Source organism: Corvus hawaiiensis, chromosome 8, assembly GCF_020740725.1.
Source record: "Corvus hawaiiensis isolate bCorHaw1 chromosome 8, bCorHaw1.pri.cur, whole genome shotgun sequence".
Lineage (NCBI taxonomy): Eukaryota > Metazoa > Chordata > Aves > Passeriformes > Corvidae > Corvus > Corvus hawaiiensis.
In genome coordinates this window covers 13,975,634-14,002,638 of record NC_063220.1, presented here as the reverse complement: position 1 = coordinate 14,002,638, position 27,005 = coordinate 13,975,634, and the positions used below count along the sequence as shown (strand labels likewise).

At 58.6% G+C, this 27,005-nt stretch overlaps 1 protein-coding gene across 5 annotated transcripts in view; it reads left to right on the top strand.

The window, feature by feature from the left end:
• Positions 1-4,379: 4,379 nt before the first annotated feature.
• The window catches only part of KCNIP2 (potassium voltage-gated channel interacting protein 2), a 44,088-nt gene continuing 21,462 nt past the window's right edge, over positions 4,380-27,005 (top strand). For 2 of the 5 annotated variants that reach the window (XM_048310681.1, XM_048310678.1), the window contains exon 1: positions 4,380-4,525. In XM_048310681.1, coding sequence (XP_048166638.1) covers positions 4,453-4,525 — 73 coding nt within the window. In that variant the 5' untranslated portion in view covers positions 4,380-4,452. Of the gene's footprint in view, positions 4,526-7,014; positions 7,302-24,110; positions 24,475-27,005 lie in introns of those variants that run through there. The other 3 variants (XM_048310677.1, XM_048310680.1, XM_048310682.1) reach the window with 3 other exon arrangements.

Sequence of the window (27,005 nt, the reverse complement as noted above, 5' to 3'; positions counted from 1 at the left end):
CAAGATCCCAGAGACGCATCTCTCTGCAGAGACCAAGGGGCTCGTCTTGGTCTCGTGTCACCCAGATCCATTTCCTCTGCAGCTGTAGTAAATATTGTGGTTTATTCCTGAGTGAGGCCATTTGCCCTGCCTGGAGCCCTCCCCAGACACTTCCATGGCCATGACCATCCCTGCTCTGGACTTGGGGGCCTGTCTGGGTCCTGGGAGGGGAATAGCCCCTGGTGCAGAGCTGCTCATCTCCATCTGCTTGCATATTTGCAAAGGGTGAAGCTGGTTTAAGGAGCTCCTGTTTCTGCCCTCTGCTTCTGGAATCAGTCCCTGGTTACTGCACCCCTTGTCCCAGCCCGGGAGCTGCCTGAGAGCCCTCTCTGCTGTGGAAGCAGAGCTGTCCCTTGTTGCCGAGGGTAAATCTGAGCCCAGAGACAGCAGGAGACCGCAGCCAAAATAGGATTAATGGCATCTTCTGGGAGCACATCCCTGAGGACTGCTGTTGATGACCATGGCTTTAAAATACAGTTAACAGTGGATAAAGCACCGTGATTTCAAGCACTTGACGATTACATCTCTGTTTGAAATTTCCTAAAGATAGGATCAGACTCCTGAGTCCTGCTCTCTGCTTTTTCGACAGAACTAGTAAGAATGGAGATATGCAATTAGAGAGTGTACAGGCTGGTAGGGCAGATCAATGCCTTGTAGTTACCTAATGAAGTGTTAAATTTTGTCTTTCCCTCTCCGTGTCCCCCAATCACACCCACCCCCAGCTGTTTGCAGAAAGCAGAGGGCCTGGGGGAGAGCTCCCTGCTCTCTGGGTGCAGACCCCAGTGCTCCTGCATCCTCTGCAGGGTCTTCTGTGGTTTGGGACTGTCTGGGGTTTTGTGTTGAGCCTGGGGTTTTCAGCAGGAGAGTGTAGGGCCTCGGGACCCCAGAGCTGGGGTGTTCCAGCAGGGAGCAGGAGGCAGAGATGAGCTGAAGGATCAGCCCAGTACTGCAGGGTGAGTGTCCTGGAGGAGGAGCAGGGATGTGGGTGGGCTCAGCTCTGTCCACCCTGGGTCTGGACGAGGTTGATGGCAGCCTAGCACAGTTCTGCCTCCAGCCAGGCTCTTCATAGGGTGAATTTCCAAACTTGTTGCCTTCCCCAGTTATGACAAGGCTGCTGCAGTGGCCACACGCTGGGCTGGGGACAAACAAGGCTCCTGGACAGCATGGCCCTGCTCGTACTTTCCAGCCTTTCTCACGCTAAGAGCCATTCCTGGCTGCAGCTTCACTGCCTGGGGAGCAGCAACAATCCTGTGCAGATGTCCCTTATCAAAGCATTGCTGTCTCTGACAGGGTGACAGATAGGCCACTTAGGGGACACGCCTTGTGCTCGGGCCAATGTGAATGAGTGATTTCTGTCATGACGAGGGTGTCTGAGTGGTCGCAGGGACACTCTGCCTCCGAGAGGCACAGGGTCTCGGGTGCACCTCGTGGGGCAGCACCATTTGGGCCCCCAGCCTGCCTCCCTCTTTGCATTTCCTACTCATCACACCCCTCTGCTGGCTGTGCCAAGCCCTGGGGCTGGTTTACGTGGCCCTGTTTCTCTCATGGCTCTCTGCTGCTGTCGCAGAGATGAGTTTGGGGACCTGGGTGTATCCACATGACCCCTACCCACCCTACTAGGCTTGATCCATCCACCTGCCTGCCCTCCACACTTCCCTGGTCCTGGGCTTTGGAGTGAGTATGGGCTTCATGGTTAGCTGTGTCTGTGGAGCCGGTGCCATGTGTTGGCCATCTAGAGCATGGCCCTTCCTCCCAGTTACCCCGTGTAACTGGGCTCTGGATTCTCAGGAGCTGACAGAGCTCTTTCTATCCTCTGGAAATAGTTAATCCAGTGACATCTTCCACAGTGCAGACCACCAGCCCTGCCTGTGGCTGACTCCTGCCCATCCTGAACCTGCTGATTGCTTTTGTGGTGGATGTGGCCAGCAGCAGCCAGGCTGCACAAGGCACACTTTGATTAAAGCCTCAGACACTGCTTAGGTGATTTTCCTCAGCCTGGCCCAGTCTTTTTGCATCTGCCACACGTCCCAGTGAGACTGAGATGTGTTGCAAGGGATGCTCAGCATTCCGGGGTGACTTTGCTGCTGTGCCTGTCCTTGGCCAGATGTTCACCGAGGCATCTCTGCACCCAGTGCACCCACAGCAGGGCACCTGTCTGGGCCTGGACAAGAGGGCAGAGACCAGACCCATTCCTGCTTCTCCCACCCTGGCATCCTGCAGACCCCCAGTGCCCAGAGGAACATTTAGGGGAGGACATTGTTTTTTTCCCAAGCAGAGAAAGGCTCAAAGGCTGTGAATCCTGGCACAATGCCCAGCCCTCGTGTCTGCTAAGGAAAGAAGCTGTAACCAGTGATCAAGTGAGTTGTGTCCCCCTTTTTCTACACTGTGGGGAGGGTGGGGTATGTCAGCCTGGGCCTGGGGCTGCCCCATCCCACCCTGTGATACCCATCAAACCGCCCAGCTTCCCCCCTCTCCCTAGCCTGGCAAAGCATCTCTTGCTTGCCTGCCGGAACAGGAGCACTTAGCTGGGATAAAAATAGCCATGTTTGCCTCCCAATGGACCAGGGATGGCAGAAGGTGAAAACTTCCCTGTTGCAGCTCTGCTGGGCTTGCCACATCCATAGCAGGATGGACCCCGAGGAAGGTGAAGTCAGTGGGTGAGCGTGGGCGCGGATCACGCAGCCCTCCCAACCTACTTCCCTGGGACACTGCTGGTCCCCGAGGACGGCCAAGAAAATGTGGCCAAGCACGTGGTGGAGAGGTTGGAGGAGGGAGGTTGAGGAGGCCAGGGAGCAGCCGGATGGACAAACCCAGAAGTGCAGGGGATCTGTGGGCTGGCCAGGCTCCAGCTTTGCTTCTCAGGTGAAGCAGAGGGGGCACTGCCAGAGCTGTCCTGGGAGTTTCTCTCCAGCCAGTCAGTGCATGCAGGCTCCGTGCATTGGCCGGGCCACAGGGAGGGCTGAGGGAATGTGTTTAGTTCTCTGAGCATTTCTCCACTGCGTTTTCCTTGCTAAATGGCTCTTATTTTTAGATCCAGGCAGTTGCTAAGCATCACTGCCTCGCTAAGGCGGCTTCTTTCATGGCTTGACACCAAAGCACGCTGACAACACGCTGCCTCGTGAGCATGGCCCTCCCTCCTCGCTGATCTGGATTCCCTTCTGCCCCGCGGCTTCTGTGGGCCGGGCTGGGCACAGGGATCAGGAGGGATGTTTTGCCTCCTCCCGCAGCCGCTGCTCTCCTCTGTCTCTCTCTGCATGGGTGAGAGAAGGAAGGGAGGAGCTCTGGGAAGCGCTGGGAGGTGGACAGCCCCTGAGATGTGCCCAGGACCCATGCCATGGTGCAAACAGTCAGTACTCAGGCAGTGGCATGACAAAAGCCCCTGGCTTTGTCCATGGAGGGGACTCTCCAGCACAGTCTGCATCTCCCGGGGATGGCATCGTGCACAGATGGCAACAAATCACCAGGGGCAGCAGCGGGACATCAAGTTGCCAGTGCCAGATGTACCGGTGGGCTGTGAGCTCCTCTCTTGGCAGCACTGTGCCTCTGGAAGCCTCCCCAAGTATGCTGCTGCTTCACCCTTTCCCTGGGGCTGCAGGGGATGGGGGTAAAATCCTGCTGGAGACTCCAACCCTGCGTGGAAAGCCATGCTCGGGATGGGGGCGGCAGTGGGACCCGCTTCTGCGCTCGGCTGCAGGCAGGGGGACCTGGCCGCCCTCCCCACACCTCTCCTACATCTCTTGACCCCTGCCCATCCCCTCCGTCTCGGACCGATTTCTCATCCAGCGTCTCCCCCGAGGCGGAGATGCAACAGCCCCGCGGGACTGGGCAGGGCTGGGTTTCCGTCCCTGGGGGTCCCACGGCGCAGCCCGGCATGGGCACCGACACGCAGGGCTCGGGGGATCCTCGCTCCCCTGCAGCGGGCTGTGGGGTTATGCGCCCCTCCTGCCCCACGCCTTCTCCATCTCTGTCCCCTTCTCCGTCCCTGCGCGGTGCCTGACCCCCGGGGCTCTCCCGAACCGCCGGAGACCGCACCTCGGGGCAGTCCGGAGCAGCTCTCTCCCTGCCTCTTCCCGGGAGCGCCCCCGCTCTCCGCCCCCCACCCGTGCCTCAGTTTCCCCGCGGTGGTGGGGCCGGGCTGGCGGCTCCCGGGAGGAGGCGGGGAAGCACGGGAGGGAGGGGGCGGCCGTGCCCAGCCCCGGCGGCGGCGGCGGGGACCGGGGCGGCTGCGCGCTCCTGCTGCCGTGCCGAGCCGTGCCGAGCCGAGCTCCCGGCACCGCCGGCCCCTTGCCGCTGCCGCGCTGAGCGGCGCGGGCGGCGGGGCGGGGGGAGGCGGCGGCCGCGGGCCGCCCCTGCCCGCCGGCGCAGCCCGTGCGCCCCGTCGCCGTTCCCCCCGCCGCTTGGCGGGGCGGGAAGATGCGGAGCAAGGGAAGGAAGGAGAGCCTGTCCGACTCCCGCGACCTGGACGGCTCCTACGACCAGCTGACGGGTGAGTGCCGCCTCCGGGGAAGGTGCAGCAGCCACTCGGACCACGGCGCGGGGCGGTCCCGGGCACCCGCTTCCAGCCCCGCTGAGCCCCGCTCCCTGCCCGCTCCGCTTCGCCGCACGCCTTGCTCGGGGAGAGGGGGAACGGCCGCGACCCCGGCGCTAGAGCAGGGGGACAGTCCCGACCCCCGGGGGGGAGGATGCTCCGGGGGCGATAGGGAGGCAGAGGTTGTCCCTGGGCAAGGAAGAGGCCCCGGACGGGGGGTGGGATGCTTGGATCGCTTTTGGCCATCCCCCAAGCTCACACTCCCTCACTGTTACTCCCAAGCCCCTCGGGACACCAGGGTCTGGTGCTGGGCTCTCTCTGCCATCCCTCGGCCCCCCCCTGCACCCTGGGGTGGCACAGCAGCATCCCGGCAGCAGGTTCTGTAGGAAAGACAGGCTCACTCCACTCAGAAAACCCCAGCAGCGCCACGGTGCCTGGTGTCTTCACCGGTCACTCGGTGTCCCCTAGAGCCTCCCTTGAGACGTCCTGCTCGTGGATGGGGGAGCTGTGGGACAGAGAGGATTAAGAGGACTCATTTGTGATCCTGTTATATTCCCCTCCATCCTCTGCCCCATCAGGGAATTGCCGACCATCCCATATCCTGCAACATCTGTCCACCCGTCACACCTCATCCTCCACTGTCCGATAAGGAAGCAGCTGGGATGGAGCTGGCAACAGCCCTCCTTCCCCACGTGTTCTCCACAGATCAGGCCAAATCCTGTGCCCTTTCAGGGCCTCTGTCGCAGCAGCTGTGAAATGGGGCAGCAGTTCCCACCTGCTTTCTGGGACCCACAATGGAGCTGAACCTTTCCTTAGCCAGTGGGGTTCGGTGTCCTTGTGCCGCAGGCACTGTTGTGTGTGCACAGGCGGCTTCCCCGAGTCCCGGTGATGCTTTTTCTGCTAAAGTCTGGGGTGGGTTTCAGGATTTGCTCTAGAATTTCAAATAGTTGGTGGTAGCAGGGCAGGACCCCTGTTCTGCTTTCCTGAGCAGCCCCACACATGGGAAATGCTGCTTACTGTCGGCCCAAACGTGCTGCAGGGAAGATATTTTTGAGCTGTGTAGGAAATTGGAACCCACACACAACTTTTGGTTTCTCCGGTAACTTTAAAATGTCCATATGGATTTAAATCAAATCAAAGTTAAAAATAAATTTTAGTCTCTCCAAGACTGAGACCTTTTATGCCTGGGCTTACCTCTGAGCCAGCTGTGCAGCAGGAACCTGGATGGAGTGGAGCTGTGCCACCATGCAAGTCCCTGCCCACAGGGATGGAGTTTTGGGGAACTCTTTGGGGAATAAGGCTGGAAATATCTGCCCCATTTCCCAGAGTGGGAAACAGGCCCTGTAGGGCATGTCACTCATTTGCTATCACTGTCAAGTCAGTGACCTGCCAGGGAAGAGCCTGCAGTAGCACCACAGAGGAGAGGGAGCTGGCCCTAGTGGCACTGATTTCCCCTGCGCTGGCTGAATGCACTGAAGCTGACTCTCCTGTGGAGGGAAAGTTGTCCTTCTCCCAGAAAGCGTGGAAGCGATGCAGGCAGGAGATGGGATGCAACCTTAGCTCTAGGGAGCATTTACTGTCTTGACCCCATGGCTTCTAACCTGATCTTGGCTCTCCTGATATCCTGGAGATGTGGTAAGGAGCTGGGACCTCCACAGTGCTGTAGCAAAGCCCTGGGGTGAAGCCGGCAGTGCCAGTGTAGGCTGTCTCTTGCTGCAGATGGGAGGGTTGCTGCTGGCACCTGCTGTTTGGTAGCTCAGCTCTGCTTGGGGTCAAGCACGAGCAGTTTGGGGTGTTCCTGCAGCTTTGGAGACCCCCATCCATCAGGGTGTGCCAGAGTTTAGAGGACATCTGCCATGCAAGAGTTGTTAACTGAGAGATGATTTGGTGTCAGGCAGGGCGACAGCCCCACGGGAGCTCCAGCAATTGCTGGTGTGTACAGGGACAGCAGTCAGTCCTGCTGCCTCCCCATCACTGCCCGAAAAACCAGGGGTGAGCAATGTGATTCTCACCTATGCATGCCCAGAGAAGGATCAGCAGTACCCACTTCCAGAAGAAGGAGAGGGGCTAACAGGAAGCAGGGCCCCCAGCTGTGCTCAGGGTAGAAACTCTCCTCAATGTCCACTCATTCTTAATTTTAAAAAGCTGTTGAAAATGAGGGTGCAGTGACAGCCCCCACTCCCTGCGGCGTCTCCAGCGATGCCCATCTGCCCCGGCTGTGTGGGCACGTGGATGTGTGTGCGAGAGGTCCGAGTGAATGAGAACTGCCTGCGTGTGAGCAGGGGGGAGAGCAGCAGCGCTCCCTGTGCCGGGGGAACGCGGGCTGGCTGCTCTGGGGCGAGCCGGGACGGCCCCTGCCTGTGCTGGCCCCGGTGCGGCGGCGCGGGGCAGAGGCAGAAAGCAGCTATGCCTGCCTGGCTGCTGAGCCTGTGGCTGGGCACCCACCTGGGGGTTAAGGAGAGAAATGTTTAGGTTACACCACCAGGAAATTAAACTGGTCCATTTCTGGGATATTTAGATGACGCTAGCGAGAAATAAAAGCCATCCATAAATCACATTATTCCTCCAGCCTCTAATGGCATGAGCGATTAGTGTGCAAGCAGAGCCCAGAGCCACTGTCTCAGGACTGCTCTGGCCATGGCTCTCCATGCAGAAGAAATGCGAATCCAGTGCCACTTTGTCCCGAGAAGCGCAGGTACTGCATCCCTGACCCTGAATGCTGGCAGTGTGAGAGGTGAGTGAACTCGGAGGAGGGTTTCCCTCCTGCCTGATGCTCCACAGGGATGTGTGGGGCATCAGGGCTGCCCTAGCTCCAGATGGGGAGCAGGGGTGGGTGGCCTGGGACTTGTCTTACCCCATTGGACAAGCCCCTCCAAGCCATGCTGTATCCTGTGAGTGGGACAGCATGTGCCAGCACGGGGTCAATATCTAGCTTGTTTGGGGTGAGGCAAACCCCCTAACTGCCTTTTGGAAAGATGATGGATTCATCTCCAGGGCTGTTTGGTCCCCAAAAAGGGGTTAGGAGGCTCACTTTTCACCCTTGCTTTTTCACATCTGCTTTTTTCCTCCAGTTGTCATGATCTGGGGACTCAAGCAACCGCTTTGCTCCACCCCAAAGGCAGCCGCAGCATTTGCAGGGTTGAGCAATTGCTATAGAGATCATCTGCAGAGCTTTGGGATCCTCCTGTCTCCAGAGACACAGCTGATGGATGGGGACTCCCCAAATCCTAGCAACTTTAGAAGCCCACCCTGTGAGATGAAAGCCATAGGCAGCAGCATAGCGGCAGCGCAGCATCTGGCTGAGCTCTACTCCCTGCCTGGAGGGTGTTTCAGAGGTGTTTCTCCCCACGGCAGTAAGAAAGGAGAGGTGGAGCCAAGCTATCCCCCACAGACACATTAGAAGGAGAACAGGCCAGTCGGGTCGATGGGAGGACAGTGGGAGCAGGGTTCTGGTTCCTGCCATGGGATAAAGCTGAGGAGCTGCGTCCCAGCAGTGCCGTAGGAGGGTCCCAGGTGATGGGCAGATCCAGAGCTGTGCCAGGGGCTTGTTCTTCTGCCGGCAAACCCGGCAGCTTCATCGTGTCTGCTCACAGCCCATGATCAGCCAGGTGGGGGGAATATCTCCACCAGCCTGCCATAGCGTAGGACTTCCATCTGCACGGGGGATAATTTATTTCCCAGAGTGTGGAGGAGGTGTCAGTACTAGCCTGTCCCAAATAATAGCATGTGTAGGGGGAAGCGCTGGGGTCTGCTGGAGTGACAGGGTCATTGGGTGGGAGCAAGGGCATGAGCAGGCAGGGGCTGGCCAGGAGCCTGGCTGCAAGTGTGCACGGCAGGTTGTGTGCTGTGCCTGTGTGCTGGGTGGGTCCCAGGGAGGGGGCTGGGGTGGAGACGGTGCCCAAGACCAGCTCGCCCACATCCAGAATAAAGGTCCTTCTCTTGTCCAGTTGCTTCCTCAGGAACAGCCCTGGGTGCAGAGCCCTGCCCTCATGAGTCTGGCAGGGCCAGCTGCCTGCATCCCTCTGGTCTCTGCCAGGCATGGGCTGTCCCCTCCTCCTAGGAGCAGCCCCCAGGAGGAGTGACACCCACCAGTGTCCTTCCCCTGGGTGTCTGACCTGTGGAAACGGTGTGTTGCCCACCCCCCTGCTCCCCCGCTAACCTGCCTCCCCTCCTGCTGCTGCCCCACGCGACCTCCCTCTGCTTGCCCCTTCTGTTCCTGCAGTCTGGCAGTGAGGCTGGGCTGGAAGCCACGCTGACCCTCGAGCCAGGTCCCCAAGCTCCCAGGAGGTCCTCTGTCAGGGTGGGGTACTGTAGGGAAGGGTGTCCCCGTTGTGTGCCAGGGTTAGGGGCTCCCATGGGTCATCTCTGTGCCAAAGCGCCTTGCCCTCAGTGGCTGCTGCACCTTCTCGGGGTGATGGGACTGTTGCCTGACTCTGCCTCATCTCTGTCTGCTGTCTCCCTCCTTCTGGCATCTGTACCCTCTTCCTCTTCCCTTTTTGCTGTCCTGGCTTGTCTGCAGTCCTCTGATGCTGATGACTCCTCTCTCATGGGGTGTTGTGGCATTGCTGAGATCCTGAGGGTCGCTGATGGAGGGGATACTGCTCCTAGCCACGCATGGGGCAAGCAGCATGTGAGTGATGCTGCTGGGTACCTCTGCTCATGTGCAGGTTGGATTTCACAGGTGGAAAGGCTGGAGCTGAGGTTTTGGCAGCCACTGCTGCATCCCTGCAAGCAAAGGCAGGTTGGAGTCCATGGGGAATTGGTGGCACAGGATTAATTGACAGGAAGTTCTCGGATTTGGTTGGGGCGGTTAAACGGCTGATCGCTACAGATGCTGATGCATAATTCATGGACTGTCGAAACTTCGGCCAAGCTCCTGCTGCACCGGGCTGGCCAAGCACAGGCTCTTTCACCATTTCTGTGTCTGGGCATAGAGTTTTTCCTCACTGTTGGCTGCGTTACAGCTGGAGAAGGTGTCTTGACTTGGTGGTACTGTTCTCATACTGTGTGTTGTGCTGGAACCAGTTGCCCTCAGAGCTTTGGGAGCCAGGACATGAGGAGGTTTGGTCCCTGGAGCAAACTCTGGTTTCTTCCAGGCTGTATTGGGTCCATATGTCCCAGCTGGAGCTGAGCCTCATGCCTTAACAGCCTGGACATCAGTGGGTTGTGCCAGCCCTGAAGGACGGGAGAGACCCCATCCATGAAGCTGCCCCTGCCTCCCTTGCTGGCTCTCCTCATTAGTGATGTTTTCATTAGGGGAAGTGGTTTGGTTTTGTTTAAGCCAAATTGCTGTGCTTGGGAGATGATAAATCCATCTGCTGGCAGATCGCTCTCCTGCCGCCGGGATGGATCCCAGCCCTGCTCTCTAATCGTGCCGCAGATAAATGAGCCTTTAGTGAAATGAATCTCCCTGCCATCCCTCGCCGGGGGGGGGGCTGAGCTGGGTGGGATGATGCCATGGTGAGGGGCTCTGGCTTGAGGTGGGGAATCACAACCCTTCACTAACACTGTAGAACTCTGAGGGTGGTTATTGCTGAGCAGGTGAACTGCTGGGGCTGTTGGAAGCGGCTTCCCTAGGAGCAAAGGGGCAGAGGAGCCCCTTTCTATGGGGCAGGGTCTGTGGATGGGTGTAGGGGTCGTGTTCAACCCATTGTCCATGCCAGAGTGCTCTGCTGGCAGCTGGGGCTGGGTGCATGCCATGCCATGGGGGTGAGTGGCCCCGCTCCCAGCAATACCCCCCCGAGGGCTTTGCAAATGTTCTGTGGCAGCCGGGCTGTGCTGGGTGGGAGGCTCTTACTGGGGTCCTCCTGTCCCCGAGCTGCCGTGGCTCTGGCTGCTTCTGGCTTTTAAGTAAATTTGTCTTCCGTTTCAAATGAAAATGGGTGGTGCAGCTTCTGGGGAGCAGTGAGAGTAATTAGCTTGTTTGGAGATGGAGCCCTGCAGGAGGGGAGCTGGGGGGGTGTGGAGGGCTGCCACCTTCACTGCCTCTGAACCCGGGCTTCCTTGAATGTTTCTTCTCTGGTCCACACAGGGCAAGTCACCGATGGACACTCCTGGGCAGGGAAGGCACTCACTGGCATTGACATGCACTTATGTGTCCACGCCTTGCTCACCTCTCCAGCCCCAAAGGCTCAGCTCCATCAGGTTCCAGATGACTCCAGCCCCATTTTGGCAGGAAGCACTCTGCTTTTGAACCTGTTGGGTAGGAGATGCCTCCTGTTCAGGGAGCTGGCATCCCTCCCAACCCCAGGCTGGTGTTGGCATTGCTGCTGGGGACTCTGGGCAAGAAGGTCAATGTCCCATCCATGCTGCTCCTGCTCACTCCACCTGGGGACGTGGGGGCCCTTGAGACCCTGAGGTCTGCAGGACATACAAGCAGGAGCCCCGGCTCTGAGCCTGCGTGATTACCCAATTCCTGTGCCAGCTTCATCTGCAGTGAGTGTTTTAGGGGTTGTGCCTGTGCAAGTGGGGGCACTGCACACCCCTGCATGCAAACAAACCCGATCCACTCTCCACTTAGAGAGCCCAGGGCCATAACTGGGACAGACAGATGGCTTTGTTATGGATGGGAGCCAGGTGTGGGGTCTGACTGCTCACAGACAGGTCCATCAGGGACCATGCTGCAGAAGCAGCAGTGCTCGTAGGAAGGCAAGGAACACTCAGAGCCCCAAGGGATGGTGCCAGGCTGGCAGTGGAGATGGACAGCTTCACCTGCGGTCCTTCTCCAGGGAGCAGGTCAGGGACAATGATGGAGTAACTATATCAGCAGGTGGGATGGTGGCACAAATCTGCTGCTATAGCCACAGCTCTGCCCTGCAGAGACTTGAGAGCTGGATAGGATTGGACACCCTGGTCTGTCTTGCTGTCCCTGTGAGACACTTCCCATGGCAGTGACATTCCTGCTGGGGAGAGGCTCGACAATCTGAAGCAGAGGAAGGTTTCTTGGCAAGATGCTACCATGAGAGACTGGCATGACCCTGTGACTAAGCCTCTGTGGGGTAGAAAGTAGGACCCTGCTCCTGGCTTCAGGCACTGCCCCCAGCAGCAGAGCTGGGATGCACCAACTCCCTTACCTGTCCTCTTCCCATTACCAACCACACATCTGGACACCAAAAATGTGCTTTTTAGGGATGGAGTATTATTGGTGATGGGCTGGCAAGGATCTGAGTCACAGGGAAGAGGGGTTTCCTTGACCCAGCTGGGGAAGGTGTAGCCCTGTGGGATGCAGGGAGGCACCAGAAAACTCACACACCCATCAGGAGCCAGGTCAGGAACCAGGGAAGAGCCGTCTGTCTGCTTTCACCGGTTACTGCAGCCCGTGCAGCTCTGGTGGGGTGAAATGAGAACCGGCCTGCTTGCTAACAAGATTAGACAGGCGAGCCATTGCTCCTGGCCCCTTTGCTTAATTGCTTCTTCCTAGATTGAATTTTTTAAAATTGCATTGCTTACAGAAAGCCCCTGAATGGGTTTAAAGGCAATAATCCACCCGGCCCTCTGTCACTGCAAGGACCCCCCCGGGGCTACTTGGCAGTGGGTTGTTGAAGTCCCTGGTGTGTCTCCACGTGTCTCTGGTGTCCCCAGGAGGTGGCTGGCAGCACTGGCCCTTGACAGCTCCTGATTTATTCCAGGAGGGAATACGCATTAATTTTTAATGGTGTGATTTAGTGAAGTCTCCAGGGGTGAGGGAGAAGGGGCTGGGTCGGATGCCAGGCTCTGTACTGCAGCCCATGTGACAGGTCCCTTTTGCCTCCACCACTGCTGCCTCAAGGACTGTGGCGGGCAGCTTCCCATCCTGCTGGACTCCTAGGGGCATGCTGGATTTGGGTGGTTCAGCACCCCCAGCCCTGGCTGCACTTGCTCGAGGTCTCGTCTGACCCTGGAGCAGGGAGGGAGAGCTGCTGGTGCCAAGTTCTGGGGTCACAGCACAGGTGGAAAAGGGATGTGGGGCTTGGGCAGCACAGTGACAGATGACGTAATACGCTGTGGTTATGACTGATCCCAGCACCTCTTGGGAGCATCTCAACCCTCTCCTGAGTGGTGGGATCTGCCCTTAAGCACCTCTTTCTTTCCCCCTCACTCTGCTTCTAGAAGTTGATCTTCTGAGCCCATCCCCAGCCCTTTGCTGCTCATGCTGACCCAAACAAATTTCCCCTGGAGCCCGCCCTCCCTGCTTGCTTCCCCTCCGTCATGCAAAGTGAGTCACTCCCAGGCACCAGGAATCATTCATGTCATTTCCCCCTTTGCCGCAAAGTCATTAATGCGAGTGGAATAATTTGTTGCATAACGGAGAGGATCAGCGGGAGCGCTGCTCTGGCAAGCAATTACTGGTCCTGGCCACCACTACCCTGGGAGAGGGCAGCTTGATGGGATCCTGCTGGTTCCACGGCTGCCCCATGCTGGCAGCAATGGGGTCGGATCCCTAGGGCATTTTTCCAAAACCCATCAAGTCCTGACTGAAACCCAGCCTGGGGGGATGGACCCGTTTGTCATGGCCTTGGTGTCTGCTCACCCTCACACAGATCCTCCGAAAGGCGCGTGTTCCAACTCCCCCACAGTGACACAGGCAAGAAGTGTCCCCTGCATTGATCAGGGTGTGTATTGTTGCACCCTTCATTCTGGCCACATCCCTGCCTCCTACCCAGTCCAGCTACTCTGAGCTCCCCAAGCTGGGTCACAAGTGCTTCCCACCAGCAGCCAAATCCCTCCTGGCTTCTTGCTCCAGAACTGGGGACCCCAAAGCGTTCTGGCAGAGGTGCAGGCAGCTCTGGAACTGCTCCCAGTGAGTTCCCAGCTGGCTGGTTTTGGTGTAAACCCAAACACAGCTGGCGGTCTCTCCTGGGGACCTTGCAGCCTCCCAAGTAGAGGGTTGGCTGGAGGGGGCACTTGCCACCCCACCAGCTAAGGGGTGTCGGTGCTGACAGCCTGTGCTTGAGTGATGCTCGCTGTGATTGTGGTAGACCCAGTGTCTCCCCTGCATGTCGAGTGGGAGAAGGGCAAGGAAGAGTGCTTTAGGTGATAAGAGGCATTGTGGAGGCTGCTCCCCCTTCCCAGGGTTAATTTCCTTCTATCCGATGCTTGGCCAGGCATTAATTTAAAGATGCTGTAATGGGAGAGGGAGAGCGTAAGAGGATTGGGCTGAGGGCAGGAGGATTTAATGAAGGGAAGGGATGTGGCTGGGGCTGGGGCCTGCACAGGGTCTGATGGTGCAGGATGGGCAGGAAGTGCCGTGCACTGCTCAAGACTGAGCCACCGTGACGTGTCCCAAGTGCCACTGTGGTGGTACCCGTGGTACCCTCCAACCCCTGGGAGTGAACATGGGAGTGAAGCTTTTTCCCTCCTCAGGGAGAGCTGCTGGCGGCTGGGTGGGGACGGGGCTGTGAGCTGCTTGTTTGCAGCGTGGCCGTGCCCCATGTTCCACCCGTGTTTGTTTGCGTGAGACACCAGGCACAAGTTTCAAACCCAAGCCTGGAGCAACCCAGCAGAAGGGCATCGTGCCTGGCTAGGGAGAGTAGGGGGGAAGGAGCAGGCAGAACCCCTTTGGGGTGCCATGTCCCAGCTGGAACTTTGTCCCCTTGCCTCAGCTGGGCAGCAAGCCCCTCGGTGCAGGGGGCTTCCCTGAAGCAGAAGGGGGAAGAAGGAGATGGTGTCTAATATTTCGAAGTGACCCACTGAAAACCTGCTGTTCCTTGGGGCTGCTCGTCCCCCAGCATCCCCGGAAGGGGCTGGGATCGGGGCCACCCCAGCCCAGTGTAAACTGGAGGGAGAGGCTCTTTTGGGACCACACCCATGGAGGCAAAGGAGCCTTTCCCCCTCCTCCATCCCTCACAGACTCAAGAGCCCCACCTCTGCCGTGGACCACAGTGCCGGGACAGGGACGCGGGTCCCAAGGGATTGTGGTGTCCCTCCAGCCCCGCACCGTCCTGTGCCTCCCTCAGCACTGTTTGTTTTCTCAGCCTGCCCTGCTGTAATTACAACCCGCTGTCACTCTCTGGATAATACATCTTCTCTTTTATCACTGCTTAATTAAATAACTGTGGGGAAGTGAGGGGCTGGTAACCCCTCGTTTGCTGGGATGAACAACCCAGTGGCACTGAGGAGGTCTCGCGGGGCTGGCAGAGGAGCTGGATGGGAATGGCTGTGCCCCGGGCTGGGCAACGTGGCTGAACGTGGGGTACCTGCATGCCCTTGGGAGGGATGAGGTGCTGATTTGTTGTTCATGGGCACAGGACTCTGGCACAGATGTTTTCAGGCCAACCCTGAGGAAGTGCCCTGGATGTGACCACTGACACCCTGTGTGTAATTCTCCCCTCAGCTTGGAGCCTTGCCCGCTGCCAGGCTGGGAAGAGTGTGCTGCTAGGCCAGCCACCTCTGCCCACAATTAGTTGGTGCTAATGAGTGCCCCTGGCAGGTGCTGCCAGGGGCAGTGATCTCTGGCTGAGCATCTGCCAGGCTATCCCCCTGTGGGACCAGACACATGGGTCCCACTCCCTGCTTGGCAGAGCGTCCTTGGTTGTGCTGTTGCTCTTCAACACGGACATGGCTCCCTCTGCTCTCTCTCCATCCCTTCCCTCATCCCTCTGCTGTTTCTCTGCCTTTGCACCTTCCCCTGGAGGCTGGTCCCAGTTTGGGCACTGCCAGTGGTCCACCTCCAGGTGCTGCCCCTGTGTCTTTCTGCTCTGGGTGCTCTCCCCATCACAGCCACCCCACAAGTTGCTGTAGCAGTGGAAATGGAGTCTGCTATGACATCCTCAGGAGCAGGATATGGCCCTGTTTAAAAACATGTGGGCTGGGGTGGTAGGAGTACTCCCCTGGGCACTGCTCATCCTGCTATGGTGGGTCGGGGATGAGATAGATGTACAACACGTCTGACTGGGGTAGACTGGGAAATGTCCCCCACTGTGAACAGCGCTGGGTGTCGGAACCCTGGCTTGGAAATGATCTGTCTGGAGATGGAGCAGTTTTAGAGGCACTCTGGGATTTTGTGGCAGGATGTTGTGGGAAGAGGAGTTCCATGACGACATAGGGGGTTGTGTACAGATGTGGGAGCGTGGGATGACCTGCTGGCTCAGGGTAGCTCTCCTGGTGTGCTGCCCAACCTCACAGCCTGTCCTCCTGCCTGCCCTGGATTTGCAGCTCCAGACTTGACTGGCACAGATTAAAGCCTGGGGCCATCTCTCATCTTGGCTAACCTGGGTCCCTCCTGCCCCCAGCCCAGAACGCGGGGGAGGTTTGGAGGTAATCCTTGCAGACGAGATGCTGCTGGCTAATTATAGCAGAACCTCTCACTTTGTGGGAACCACGGCAAATTGTCCCTCGAGCCCTGGCAGCAATGGTACAAATCTTCCGCTAATTAGACTTGAAAGTCCTCCCGTGAGCTCAGACACAGGATAGATATTTGATTATTAACATATTTATTTCTGCGTCTCTCAGCAGGTCTTGCACTGGGAGGCTGTACTCTCCCTCCATAATTGCCAGGCACATTTATTCCTATCAAGAGTGCCTGGGCGCTCCAGGGAGGGGGGACTGTTCAGCTCTATGTGCTCATTTTTGGGATTGTCTCATTAAGGTGTGTAGAAGACAACTTGCTGATGCTGAGAAGGTCTTAGGCAGGAGCAAGGCCCCCAGGCTCTGCCTTGTGCCTTCCATCACCCCTCTTCCACATGGGATGCTCCTGACCCTCCTGGCCAAGTGGGAACCCAGGGATATCTCCCGAGCACAGCGGGTCCAGGCACTGGGTAGGCAGAGGAGGGATGAGGATGACCCAGTGGTGCGGAGCGGGTGCTGGGCGCCACAGCCCAACACAAAGCTGCTGGCCATGGCACCTCCAGGGAGAGCATCCCTCCCTCCAGTGGAGGCAGACAAACTGCAATGGAAACACTGCCTCTGAAACAACCGAAAATAGCTCTCCTGTCCCCAAAATGTCAGTTTAAAAGGCAGTCTGTGGGGGCCCCCCTGGGCTGCCAGTGGGTTGAGCGGGTGCCCTGGAGATGCTGAGTGGGCAGCCCTGCTGGCCCATGGGGCAGAGAGCGCAGCAGGGTGGAGGGCTGAGCCATCACCCAGGGAACAAGTGGAGAGAGGGTCAGTGCTGCATGGGGGGCCATTAGCCCAGCCATGGGGATGTGCAGTGTCTTGGCTTGAGGCTGGAGAAAGGTGCAGGTGAGCTGTGGACAGTTGGAAAGGCAGCACTGACCACTGAAAGGCAATGTCTGCCCTTCCCTGAGCCCTCCAGGTCCATCCAGCCACCCATCCAGGGGCTTCAGGCCAGTGCTGGGGTGTGATTGGCATGGGGGCTCCATGGGCTTGGTGAGGAGCCATGGGTCAGGACCTCAGTCCCATCTCCAGCACCACTTTGCTCTCCCTCCCTGCCTTGTTGCCGTGTTTCCCTGAGCTGAGGGCACGCGCCTCGTTGCAGTGCTGGAGTTATTAATAGCAGCAAACACTCTCGGTGCCTTCAAGCCAAGTCCATTTTGGGGGAGATTCCTGCCATTTGAAGTATGTTTCCCCACCGGGTGTCTTATCTCCCTCTCCCAGCTGTGCAGCCAGTGTGTGCCGGAGCCCCTGGATAAGCGCTGGTGCTAATAGCCCGTGTCACTCGGCGCGGCAGCATCCGCCTGGGTGACAGAGGGTGTCCCGCTCCCTGGCCCACAGGCAGGCTGCCTGAACACGTGGGAGCCGAGGTCGTGTCCCAGCCTGCTCCCACTGTGCTTCCTCCTGTCACCCTGCAGAATCAGATCTGTTGGTGGCCAAGAGAGTGCTGATTGCAAGGAAATGAGCCTAGTGCCACCTCCCACTTGCTGGAGCCCAACTTATGTGTGATTGTGCGGAGCTCATGTCATTTGTCACTGTCCCTGTGGCTTGGTGTTGGGGTGGTGAGGGTGGCAAAGCTGGAGAGATGCTGAGGACCATGTCTTCTCCTGGAGCAGACCTGGGGGCAGGGCTGGCAGCGCTTGTGACCAGGCTGAGATTTTTCCCAGCCTCTCAATTCAGGAGACCCTGGTGAGGCTTGGAGTGGGCACTGGAACAGGGCTGGGGATGGAAATCCTTGCTGATTTTCATGGGGTGCCATGGGCATGGAGCAAGGTCAGCATCTGAGGAGCAGAAAGATTCGGTTTGGGATAAGGAGATGCCGTGTCTGTGCTGTGCCCCAGTGCGAGCTATGCACCCCCATACAGCAAGGTGCCCACTTGTAAAGACCATGCTCTTTGGAGGTGCTGGGGGCTGTGCTGCCTCACTGCCTGATATATCCTGATAAATGCCCCCAACATTGCTGTGCTTTTCAGACACAACAAGCTCTGAAATGCCCCCAGATGGTCCAGGCAGGTTATGGTTCTACTTGCTTACAGCTGCAGTCTCGATGTGTCAGCCCTATAACCAGGGCTGGGTTCAGCTCCTGGCTGCTTTCCCTTCCCTGTGCGTCTGTTTCCCTGCAGCTATTGGTGCAGTTCTTAGCCTTCCCATTGCAGGACATGGAGACACTCGGGGTGCACCCCAGGAGCCAGGGTGGGGGTTGATGAAGCCGTTCCCCCAACTTTGTCCCCTCCTACCCGCCGCTTCTATCCTGTTCATGGGGTCAATGAATTATTCATGCCCTGGCGGGCGCGGGTGTGTCTGTGGCCGCCTGTGTGATGCCAAGGGGGCTGACATGCCGCCGAGCACAGAGAGCTTTTCTGTGTAAATACCTAAAATATTTAGCAGAACTGACGAAAAAAATTCAGCTTGGGAGCAGTCAGTGTCTCAGGGCAACCTGGATGTCTGGGGGCCATCACGGGGGTTCTGGGGGTGATGGACACACCAGGGTGGTCCCTGGGGGGCTCTGACCTTCATCTTGGCCTGACATGCACCACCCAAATTGGTGGTGGAGTTTGTGTCCATTTGTCTGTCCAACCACACATTCGTTGGGTCTTTCTGCTTGTGTCTGCCATCAGATGATGGGGGTGCCTCATCCTTTCCCTGCATTGCAGAGGTGCTTTGGCATGTGCTTGTCCCTAGCGTGGTGCCACAGGCTGCTGCCCCATCACCTGCTGCCTGCCAGCTGCTGGCAGGTGGGTGCTGCAGGACCAGTGCACAGCGCTGGGCTGGGTTCTTTCCCTGGCAGCGCCTTCCTGAGCAGACAGATCACGTCACATGCATTTTTTAGCAAGATCCACCAGCTGAGAACGAGCTGAGCTGTCGTCGCGTGTTTGTGATCAAAGCCAGACATGCCCTGGCAGCCCCGGGGAGAGTGGCCCTGCTTGCCATTCCTCTCCATCACATGGCTAATTTACTGGGCACAGCAGCCTGGGGATCCAGCAGTGTCACAGGTTGCAGGTGTGTTGCCCCTGCATTCCTGAATATACCAGGATGACCAGTGCCCTCCTGCCTGCTGGGGTTCAATGATTCCTGACCCGAACAGCTAAGGATGGGTGCAGTTATGATGCAGAGCTGTTGATGGCATTATGCTTCATGCACAGTCCTACATCCCAAAAATTGCACCTTCTGCTGGGAGTCAGAGTGAGCTGGGTTTGCTGGCAGCAAAGATTGGGGTAGGAAAGGATTTGTGCTTGTCCTGGGGTGTGTTTTAGGCCAGGTTCACAAGGGAGCAAGCAGATGTAAGGGATGCAGGGAGCTGTGGCCAGCTCTGGATGGGAAAGCACATGGAGCCAGCTGGCTGTGACATGGCAGGGCTGCCCTGCGAGGCAGCCTGGGCTGCTGGCAGCTTTTCCTTGGCCTTTGCAAGCTCGTGCTTTCATGGACGTGCCTTGGCAAGGTGGGAGCTGTGTGCTGGCCCATGATCTGTACATCCCAGGGCCAAGCCGCAGGGTGTGTGGCCAAAGACAGGAGGGGCTCACGGTTAGAGCACACAGCTCCTCCCAGGCCGTGTGCCCTGCTCCGAACCTTCCTCCGCCTCCTTGCTGGATTTGCTCCTGCCCCCGGCGGCTGCCCGGTGGTGGGGCGGCGGCTGCCTGCGGTGGGTGCCTGCGGTGGGTGCCTGCGGTGTGCCCGCAGCACGGCTGTTTTGTGTTTCCCTCTGCAAGCACAGCAGAGCCCTCGGGCTGCACTTCGCTGTGACAGCACATCCCATGTCAGACCCGCTGCAAATCCTGACTACTAATAGCTATGCAAATTACCTCATTAGCTGCCTTATTTATTTTCTCTGGCATCACGTTTTCAGCACTTCCCCCAGACCCGGAGGCTGCGGTTTCCCCGGGCTGGGAGGAGGCAGGAGCAGAGCAACAGCATGCGGGGCTGGCTGGGCTGAGCCTTCCTCTGCTGGTGGCAGCGGTGCTGGGATCCCACGGAGCCACCCGCCCCGATGTGGCGTGTCTGGAACCAGAAGCTCATGGCTCCTGAAGTGATCCCTGCCGCCTGCTTCTCCCTCATCGTGTCCTGGCTCTGGGGTGAGTCCTGCTGAGCTCTCCCTCGAGCCAGGACCTGCTCTTTCCCTGCCAAACAACTGTGGGTCTGGCATTGCTGGGATATGTATGCCCTCCATCCCAAAAAAAGGGTGAGTTTGAATTATTTAGATAGAGAATAGAGCATTTGCTCAGTCGCTGTGGGCTTGAGTGGTGGGTTGAGGCTTGGCACAGGGTCGCAGGATGTCCTGCATCCTTCCCACTCTGATTGTCCTTCCTTGGTAATGGAAATTTTCCTCCTTCCCTTCCTGATTGCCCTTCCCCATTACTGGAAATGTGCCTCCCACCCTGACAGCCCTTCCTCCCTGAGAGAAATGTTGGCATCTGCTTTCTGCCAGCCACGGGATGACTCCAGAGAGCCCAGAGATGCCCTGGCCAAGGTGGCCCTTGGCTGGGGCCCTGCTCTGGTTCTCTCCCTGGGGGGGGTGTAGCCCAGGCTGAAATACTTTGAAGCCCAGGCACCATCCAGGGCTGGCACAGGCAGGAACAGCCTCCGACCACCAACCCAGCATGGTGCCCCTTGGTGATGTGCACATCACAGGGCATCCCTACCCGTGCTGAACGTGCCTGCAAGGACTGCTCGTTCCTGGCTGCATTTTCTAGGGGTGTTTATGTGCCCATGACACCTGTGACAGCGAGTCAGACTTTGCATGGACACCAGGGGACCCACAAACTGGTGTGATGACTGGTATAAAGACCTTGATTCAGCCACTCCATGGGCTTGTCACCACCATGCTGAGCTGCCTGCAAGCATTGTGTCTTCTCCCCCCACACTCTTCTGTTTATCTTTTATTTCCCCCCTTCTCTTGGCGGCTGTGCTAATGAATATTTCATGGCCAGGAAGCAGCGTGAATTCCCTCGGCAGCTCCCTGCATTCCCTCGGCAGGTACCAGCCCGGTAATCGGTGCTTTAGGAAGGATGTATCTGCCAGGAAGCCATCTCGGGAGGAGAGGACCTGGGTAGGGAAGGAAGCAATGGCTCTGGTGTGGGCAGCTGTGTCGTGTCCCCCTCCTCGGCGGTGCTGTCACTGTCCCTTCAGCCTCCAAGGGACTGCCAGCGGACCGTGGCGGCCGCATGGCCTTTACGGTTCCCGTGCATCCTCTCACAGGCGTGCAGGGCCACGCTCCAACACAACAGCACGTGTCCCCTCCTGTCCCCCGTGTGCCATCAGCTGCCACAGCCGTCTGAACGAGCCGTGTCCCCGGCTCACCTCCCGTGGCTCCGCCGCTCTGCTGCGCTGTACCGGGGCTCCTCTCAGCGTCAGGCAGCGGCACCGCGGCCGCACGGAGCGTGGGGCACGGAGCGTGGGCAGTCCGTGTCCCCACCCAGGGCATCACAGGTGCGTCTCATGGCCTGTACTGCCTGTCCCGGCTCCTGTGCCTCCAAGCTGGAGGTGTCCCGGCACAGTCCGCAGGCAGGCATGGGACTGGGGCAGGGGAGTGCGGGACAATGTTGGCCTTCAGTCTCTCTGAATTTGCCCTTTATCCCCTACAGCGGGGAGCTGGGCTGGTCCCCAGCGCAGGCTCGGCATTAGGAGGTGCGGGCAGTATCTCCCTTTGCCAGGGTCTAATGGGGGGAGCATGAGCTGGAGGCAGAGCCTGGAGCTATAGTCTTCCTCCTTCCCATGGGACAGCAATGGCATGTCCCCTTGTGGGGCCCACCAGGTGCTCTGGGGGCACAGGCTGACTCTAAGTATCTTTTTGGGAGATGATGTCCTCTGCCCCACAGTGAGGCACTGTGGGGATTGGAGTTCACCTGGGGCTGCAGCTGAGGCAGGGGCTGGGGAACCACTGGCCTCCTTAAGCAGGGAGCAGGTCTGGGAGAACCACAGGCTGGGCTGTCGGGCAGGAGGCTGGTAGGATGTACCCTGCAGTGGCACCCGTGGTGGATGTGACCCAGGTGGGGTCTTTAGCAAGAAAAGTTGTGTAAGGGTGGGCTCAACAGCTGCCTTGTGGCTTGCTTTTGATTTGTGCTGAATTCCTGCTCGGCTTCCCAGAGAGGAGCAGGGTCGGTGATCAGGATGGCCAACATCTGCTGCTCCGGAAAGGGACAGGAAATCCCCTGTCCCGCATGACCGTCACGACCAGGGTGCACAGGATGGCACTTGCATGTCTCACCCGCCCGGGACATGCTGGGATGGAGCAACTTTCCCTGTCAGATGGAAACTGGCTTCCAAGGAGCTGGATATTGGGGTTTGGGATGGATCTGCAAACTTTTGCTTGCTGTCACGTACTGTGGGCTCTGGCACCCTCCTGTGGCTGTTCTGTCACCTGTCCTGTATCCCGCGGGCCTTTGGGATGCGGCAGCTGCCTTGGTCTGAGCTGTGCTGGCTGGTCCCCGTGGACATGCTGCGGAGCTGCTCCTCTCCCCCAGCATTGGGGACGGTGTGCATTTGCAGGATCTGGCCTTGCATCACACAGCTCACGGGACCTGGTCACTGCAAGAAACTGTCCCAATGTGTGTTGTTGGGTTGAGCCAGGAGCAGAGCTCCTGGATACTTTGGGGTATCTGAGGGTCCTAAACCCCAGACCTGTCACTGGAAAGTGGCAGGAGTGGACTGGGAACTGCCGGCTACCCAAATTTCTGAACTTTCAGGTGGGGGGCAAGTGGTTCACAGGGGTAGATTCAGTCAAGGTGTTGCATTCACAGATTATCTCTACATCTGTGTCTCTGACTGCTGAGCTGCCCACTCTGCCTCAGCTGGCCTGGATTGTCCCCTTCCCCTTGTGACGTCGATGTCCCTTGCAGCCTTTCCCTGGCCTGGGGCTTTGTGGATGCGAGTCCCTGCTGTGCTGTGTGTTGTGCCTTTTTTAGGATCTCTTCAAACCTGGCTCAGCAATGCAGTGACCAGTGCAGCATCCCTTGCTGCTGGTGCCCCCCATACTGGGACACTGTCATACCGTGGTGTGGAGACACTCTGTTGGGCAGCTGCTCCCCTTTTGCAGGGTCATAGCCTGTGTAAGACGGGGGGGCTTGGTTTGGAGGGAATGACCCTTCTTTTGGGGAGCAAGGGGTGAGGTTCCCTATGCCAACCACAGTACAGGGTTGGTGGGAGGTGGTGGTGCTCTTGCCCCTTCCCTTAGGGCTCCTTCTTGAGGTATTAGTAGGGACTGGACAGTCTGGCTGTTCCTGGCTGTATCATGGCTCCACCCTCTTTTCCATCCCCCAGGGAGTAGAAGCTGTAATTTCCATCAGGTCCCTTTTTGTACACTTCCTTCCCTATTAATAAGAGATGAAATTTATGAGATTATAGAGCCTGGATGGATTCAGAACTGATAGAATCCTGCTGCTGTGGGGTGTGAATGCACTGTAGAGATGGAATACACCTGGGAAAATGGGACTTGGGGAAGGGATGTTGTCTTGTGTCTGCACAGACCATCTCAGGCTGGCTCTGGGAGCAGGGAAATCACACTGCCACCACACTCCAGTCTGTCTTCTGGCTCTGGCATACTGTGTAAGTTAGCAGACCGCTGACAGGCTGAGTTTTGGACTGAGGAGCTCTTAGCCTGGGTGGTCTCGGAGTCTGACTCCTCTTCCTCTTATCCTTGCACCCATCCTTGTCTCCTCCCCGGTGTGGAGCCAGCAGAAGTGGATGCCTGGAGATGCAAGACACTTGCAGGGCTGAAGGACTGATGCCCAGGGATGCAGGATGCTCACAACACTTGATAGTGGGAGTGGATGGCTGATGTCCAGGGATGCAGGATGCTCTCGGTGCCGGCTTCCCTCCGGAAGGAGCATCCTTGCCTGCTCTTGGAGAGAGGCGGCCCTGGGATGCAGCGGTGCCTCATTGGTCAGCGGGACCTGTGGAGTCTGCGGGTTGCCATACCAACCTGCCTCCGGTTCCCGGCCAGCCGGGGCGTGAATTGCCGGGTCGAGCTGATGCCAAGGGGCGGATCAGGAGTCAGGGGCAACCCGAGGCTCTGCCAGCCAGGGAGGCGTCCATCCGCCTCTGCCGGAGAACTGGCTGGCACCACCGGGCTCGCCGGCACCCCGCATCACCCCGACGTTGCTCCCCGCCGCTCCCCGCAACTTTGCGGCACGGAGGGGGCCGGCGGGCGGGCACGGCCCGGGGGGGCGAACCCAGACACCCCGCTCCCTCTCAGCGGTCAGCTTTCGTGAGCCTGAGCCCCGGGAGAGGCATCGCCGCCTAACCTTCTGTCCCAGTGCCCACCTGCACTGGAGCATCCCCGCGCAAAACTTCCCGCTGCCCGCCGCCGGGGAGCGGGGCCGGCGGCTGCCGCGCTGCCGGGCGCTGCCGCTGCCCGCTCCGCCGGGCTGGACCGGGCGCCGATGCCCGCAGGCTCGCTCCGGGCAGAAAGGTTCAGTCCTCCACCGGGCATCGCCCGCTGCTCGGAGGAGCTGGGGGGCTGTTTGGCAGCCGGGAGGGAGTGCGGCTGGGTCCCTCCCCAGCGCTGGGAGCTGGAGCCATGAGCCACTGCCAGCAGCGCTGCAAGAGGCAGCTGGGCCGGGTGATCCGCTTCTTCTACCAGTTTGTCACCGGGACTCTCTCCCAAGGTAGGTGCCGCCCTGGGGGACACGGGATCTCTGTTATGTGAGAGGGGGTGTTTGTCGGGTGATCTCTGTGGGGTCATTTGGGGAGGGGAGAAATGCTGTTTAGGTGCTGAGTGCTTCAGCCTCTGGCAGAGGGGTTGTACTGAGCTCCATGTGGAGCAGAGCTGAAGACGGTTCCAGGAGGCAACAAAAGCCCCTGAAGGCCCCCTGTGGCCCTGGGGTGAGGGGAACGTTTTGTTTGGGGAGGGGACTGATGCAAAGTCGAGCATGAAAGAACTGCAGCTGGTCTGACTGTTCCCTGACATGTCAAGGAATCTGACTCCTCTGGGGCTGGAGCTGTGCCCTCCACCTAGCTGGGCAAAGAAGCCCTGGATGTGCCCCATGAGCCAGGGCACGGATACGCCCTGGTGCCTACATCTACCATGCTTTTGTCCTGGGATGCTTGGTCCTGGGGACAGAGCTGCATGCTGTGTGCTCGTGGCAGGACCCCTCACCCCTGTGCCTAGTCCTTGCACTGCCCTGCCAGCTGCCCAGAACTCCCTCCTCTGGGTGTGAACCCAGAACCACCTCCTAAACCCAGTGGGCATATCTTGTGGAAGTCATCATGCACCTGTGTATGCTGGAACTCTGGGTGCCCTACTCCTGCCCCTGTCCCTGTGTCCCTGTGCAGGGACAAAGTTGCCATCCCCATGGCCTTGCCCTGCAGAGGACCACTGGGCTGCCCCTCTGGGCCCCGACAGTGCTGGGAAGGGATTCACTGTACCGTGAGTGCAGGGAAAGCCTTGTTAGGCCAATGTGGCAGCATCACGCCTTGGAGCAGGGCTGGGACTTGCACTGCTTTTGCCAGGACCCAGCCTGCCTGGGAAACCCCTCCCAGGTTCTGTCCCTTCCTTGCATGGGGAAACCCCTGGGTGTCCGCAGCCTGTGCCTATCCTTGGGGCCAGAGAAATGCAGGGATAGCATGGAGATGCACTTGGCACAGCCCTGGAGGCTGCGATGTGGGAACAATATTTGACCTGTGAGCCATGCCCAGCTGGCATGCTACCTTCCTGCCCACAGGGACATGAGCCCTGGGATGGAGGCTCCTGGTCAAAGCAGGGGACAGCCCCCCCAAGCCCAGCAGCATGCCCGGCTCTAGAGCCTGGGTGTGCCGCAAGCAGTGCCAGGTCTATCCCCGCTAGTTGGCTCCACTGGGTACCAGCCAACTTGCCCAGAGTGGAGGGGGCAGAGGATGAGTCAGCTGAGTCCAGCCCAGGGCATGAGGGGCAGAGCTGCAGGTGATGGAGCAAAGAGGGAATGGGACCTCAGGATGCTCCCAAACCCCACCACCTGCAAGGATGTCCTGCAGGTCCTTCTCCCAGTGTCCTGGGCTTTCCAGCTGGGTGCTATGGCATTGTTGCTGTAGCAGGTGTCCCCTGGGACTGGGTCTCTGGAGTGGCCATGTGTGGTGCTGAGCAGGACCAAGGGCTTTCCCTACAGCCCTGCTGGGTGTGCAGGGGATTGGGATGGGCACAGAGGGCATGGCTGGCTGTGGGGCTCTGACTACCCTCACCCTCTTCTTGGTGTTCTCCCAAGCTCTGGGACAAGCCAAAGTGGGGTGAAACCCAAAGCTGGGCAGCTCTGAGTTGGGTGTGGGATGTGGGGCTTGCACAGCCTTCTCCCCTCTGCAGCATCCCCTCTTCCCCAGCTGCTGCCCCAGTCCTTGGGTCACCAAGATACTGACCCCACTCTGGCTGTTATCCTACCCCATCATTCTCTTTTGGGGTGCAGTGACCCTCTGCCCTTCCTGCACAGGTGAAGGAGGTCCCATGGAGCTCACTGTAGAAGGCACTGGGTGCCTGACCGGGTGGGCCCGGGGTAAGGGGTCCCCTGGCTGAGTGCCCTGGGGAGCCAGCCAAGGACGGGTCGCCAGAGGGGAAAGAGAAATGACTCAATCAATTAACCAGATTAAAACTGTGACTTCACCTCCCAAAAATAGCATTTCACCAATATTTTAATGTGCTTATTAATAATCTGCTCGCGCTCTGATTAGCAGCAAGGTAATAAGGGATTGGCTTTAACCTAAATTTAACTCTCCCTAATGGATGATGGCCCCGAGAACCAAAAAAAAGGAGAAATTCCTATCCATCAGGCTGGCCCCCCAGCAGGTCAGGAGCACCCAAGGGATCTGGGCAGCAGCTGCCCAGCTGTGCCGAGGGACCATCACCTCATTGTGGCCCAGCAGGTCCTATGGCACATTTTGTGGAGGTAGTGCCCTAACACCCTGCAGCACTGGGTGAAGAGCACTTTAGGGGTAGCTCTCATGGAGGGCAGGGGTGGCTCTCATGGAGGGTAGAGCCTGGCCACAGTCAAGATGCATGGTCCCCTCCTGAAGAGACAGGTCCCTTGACAATGGATGATTGCCCTGCTCCATCCCCATCTGCTCCATCCTGCAGCTGGGGGCAGTTCCCCGTCCCCAGCTGCTGGTGGTGCTGGGAGGATGGAGACAGGGACCTGCTACCTGATGGCTCTGGGTGTTGCCCCATGTGTGCCTG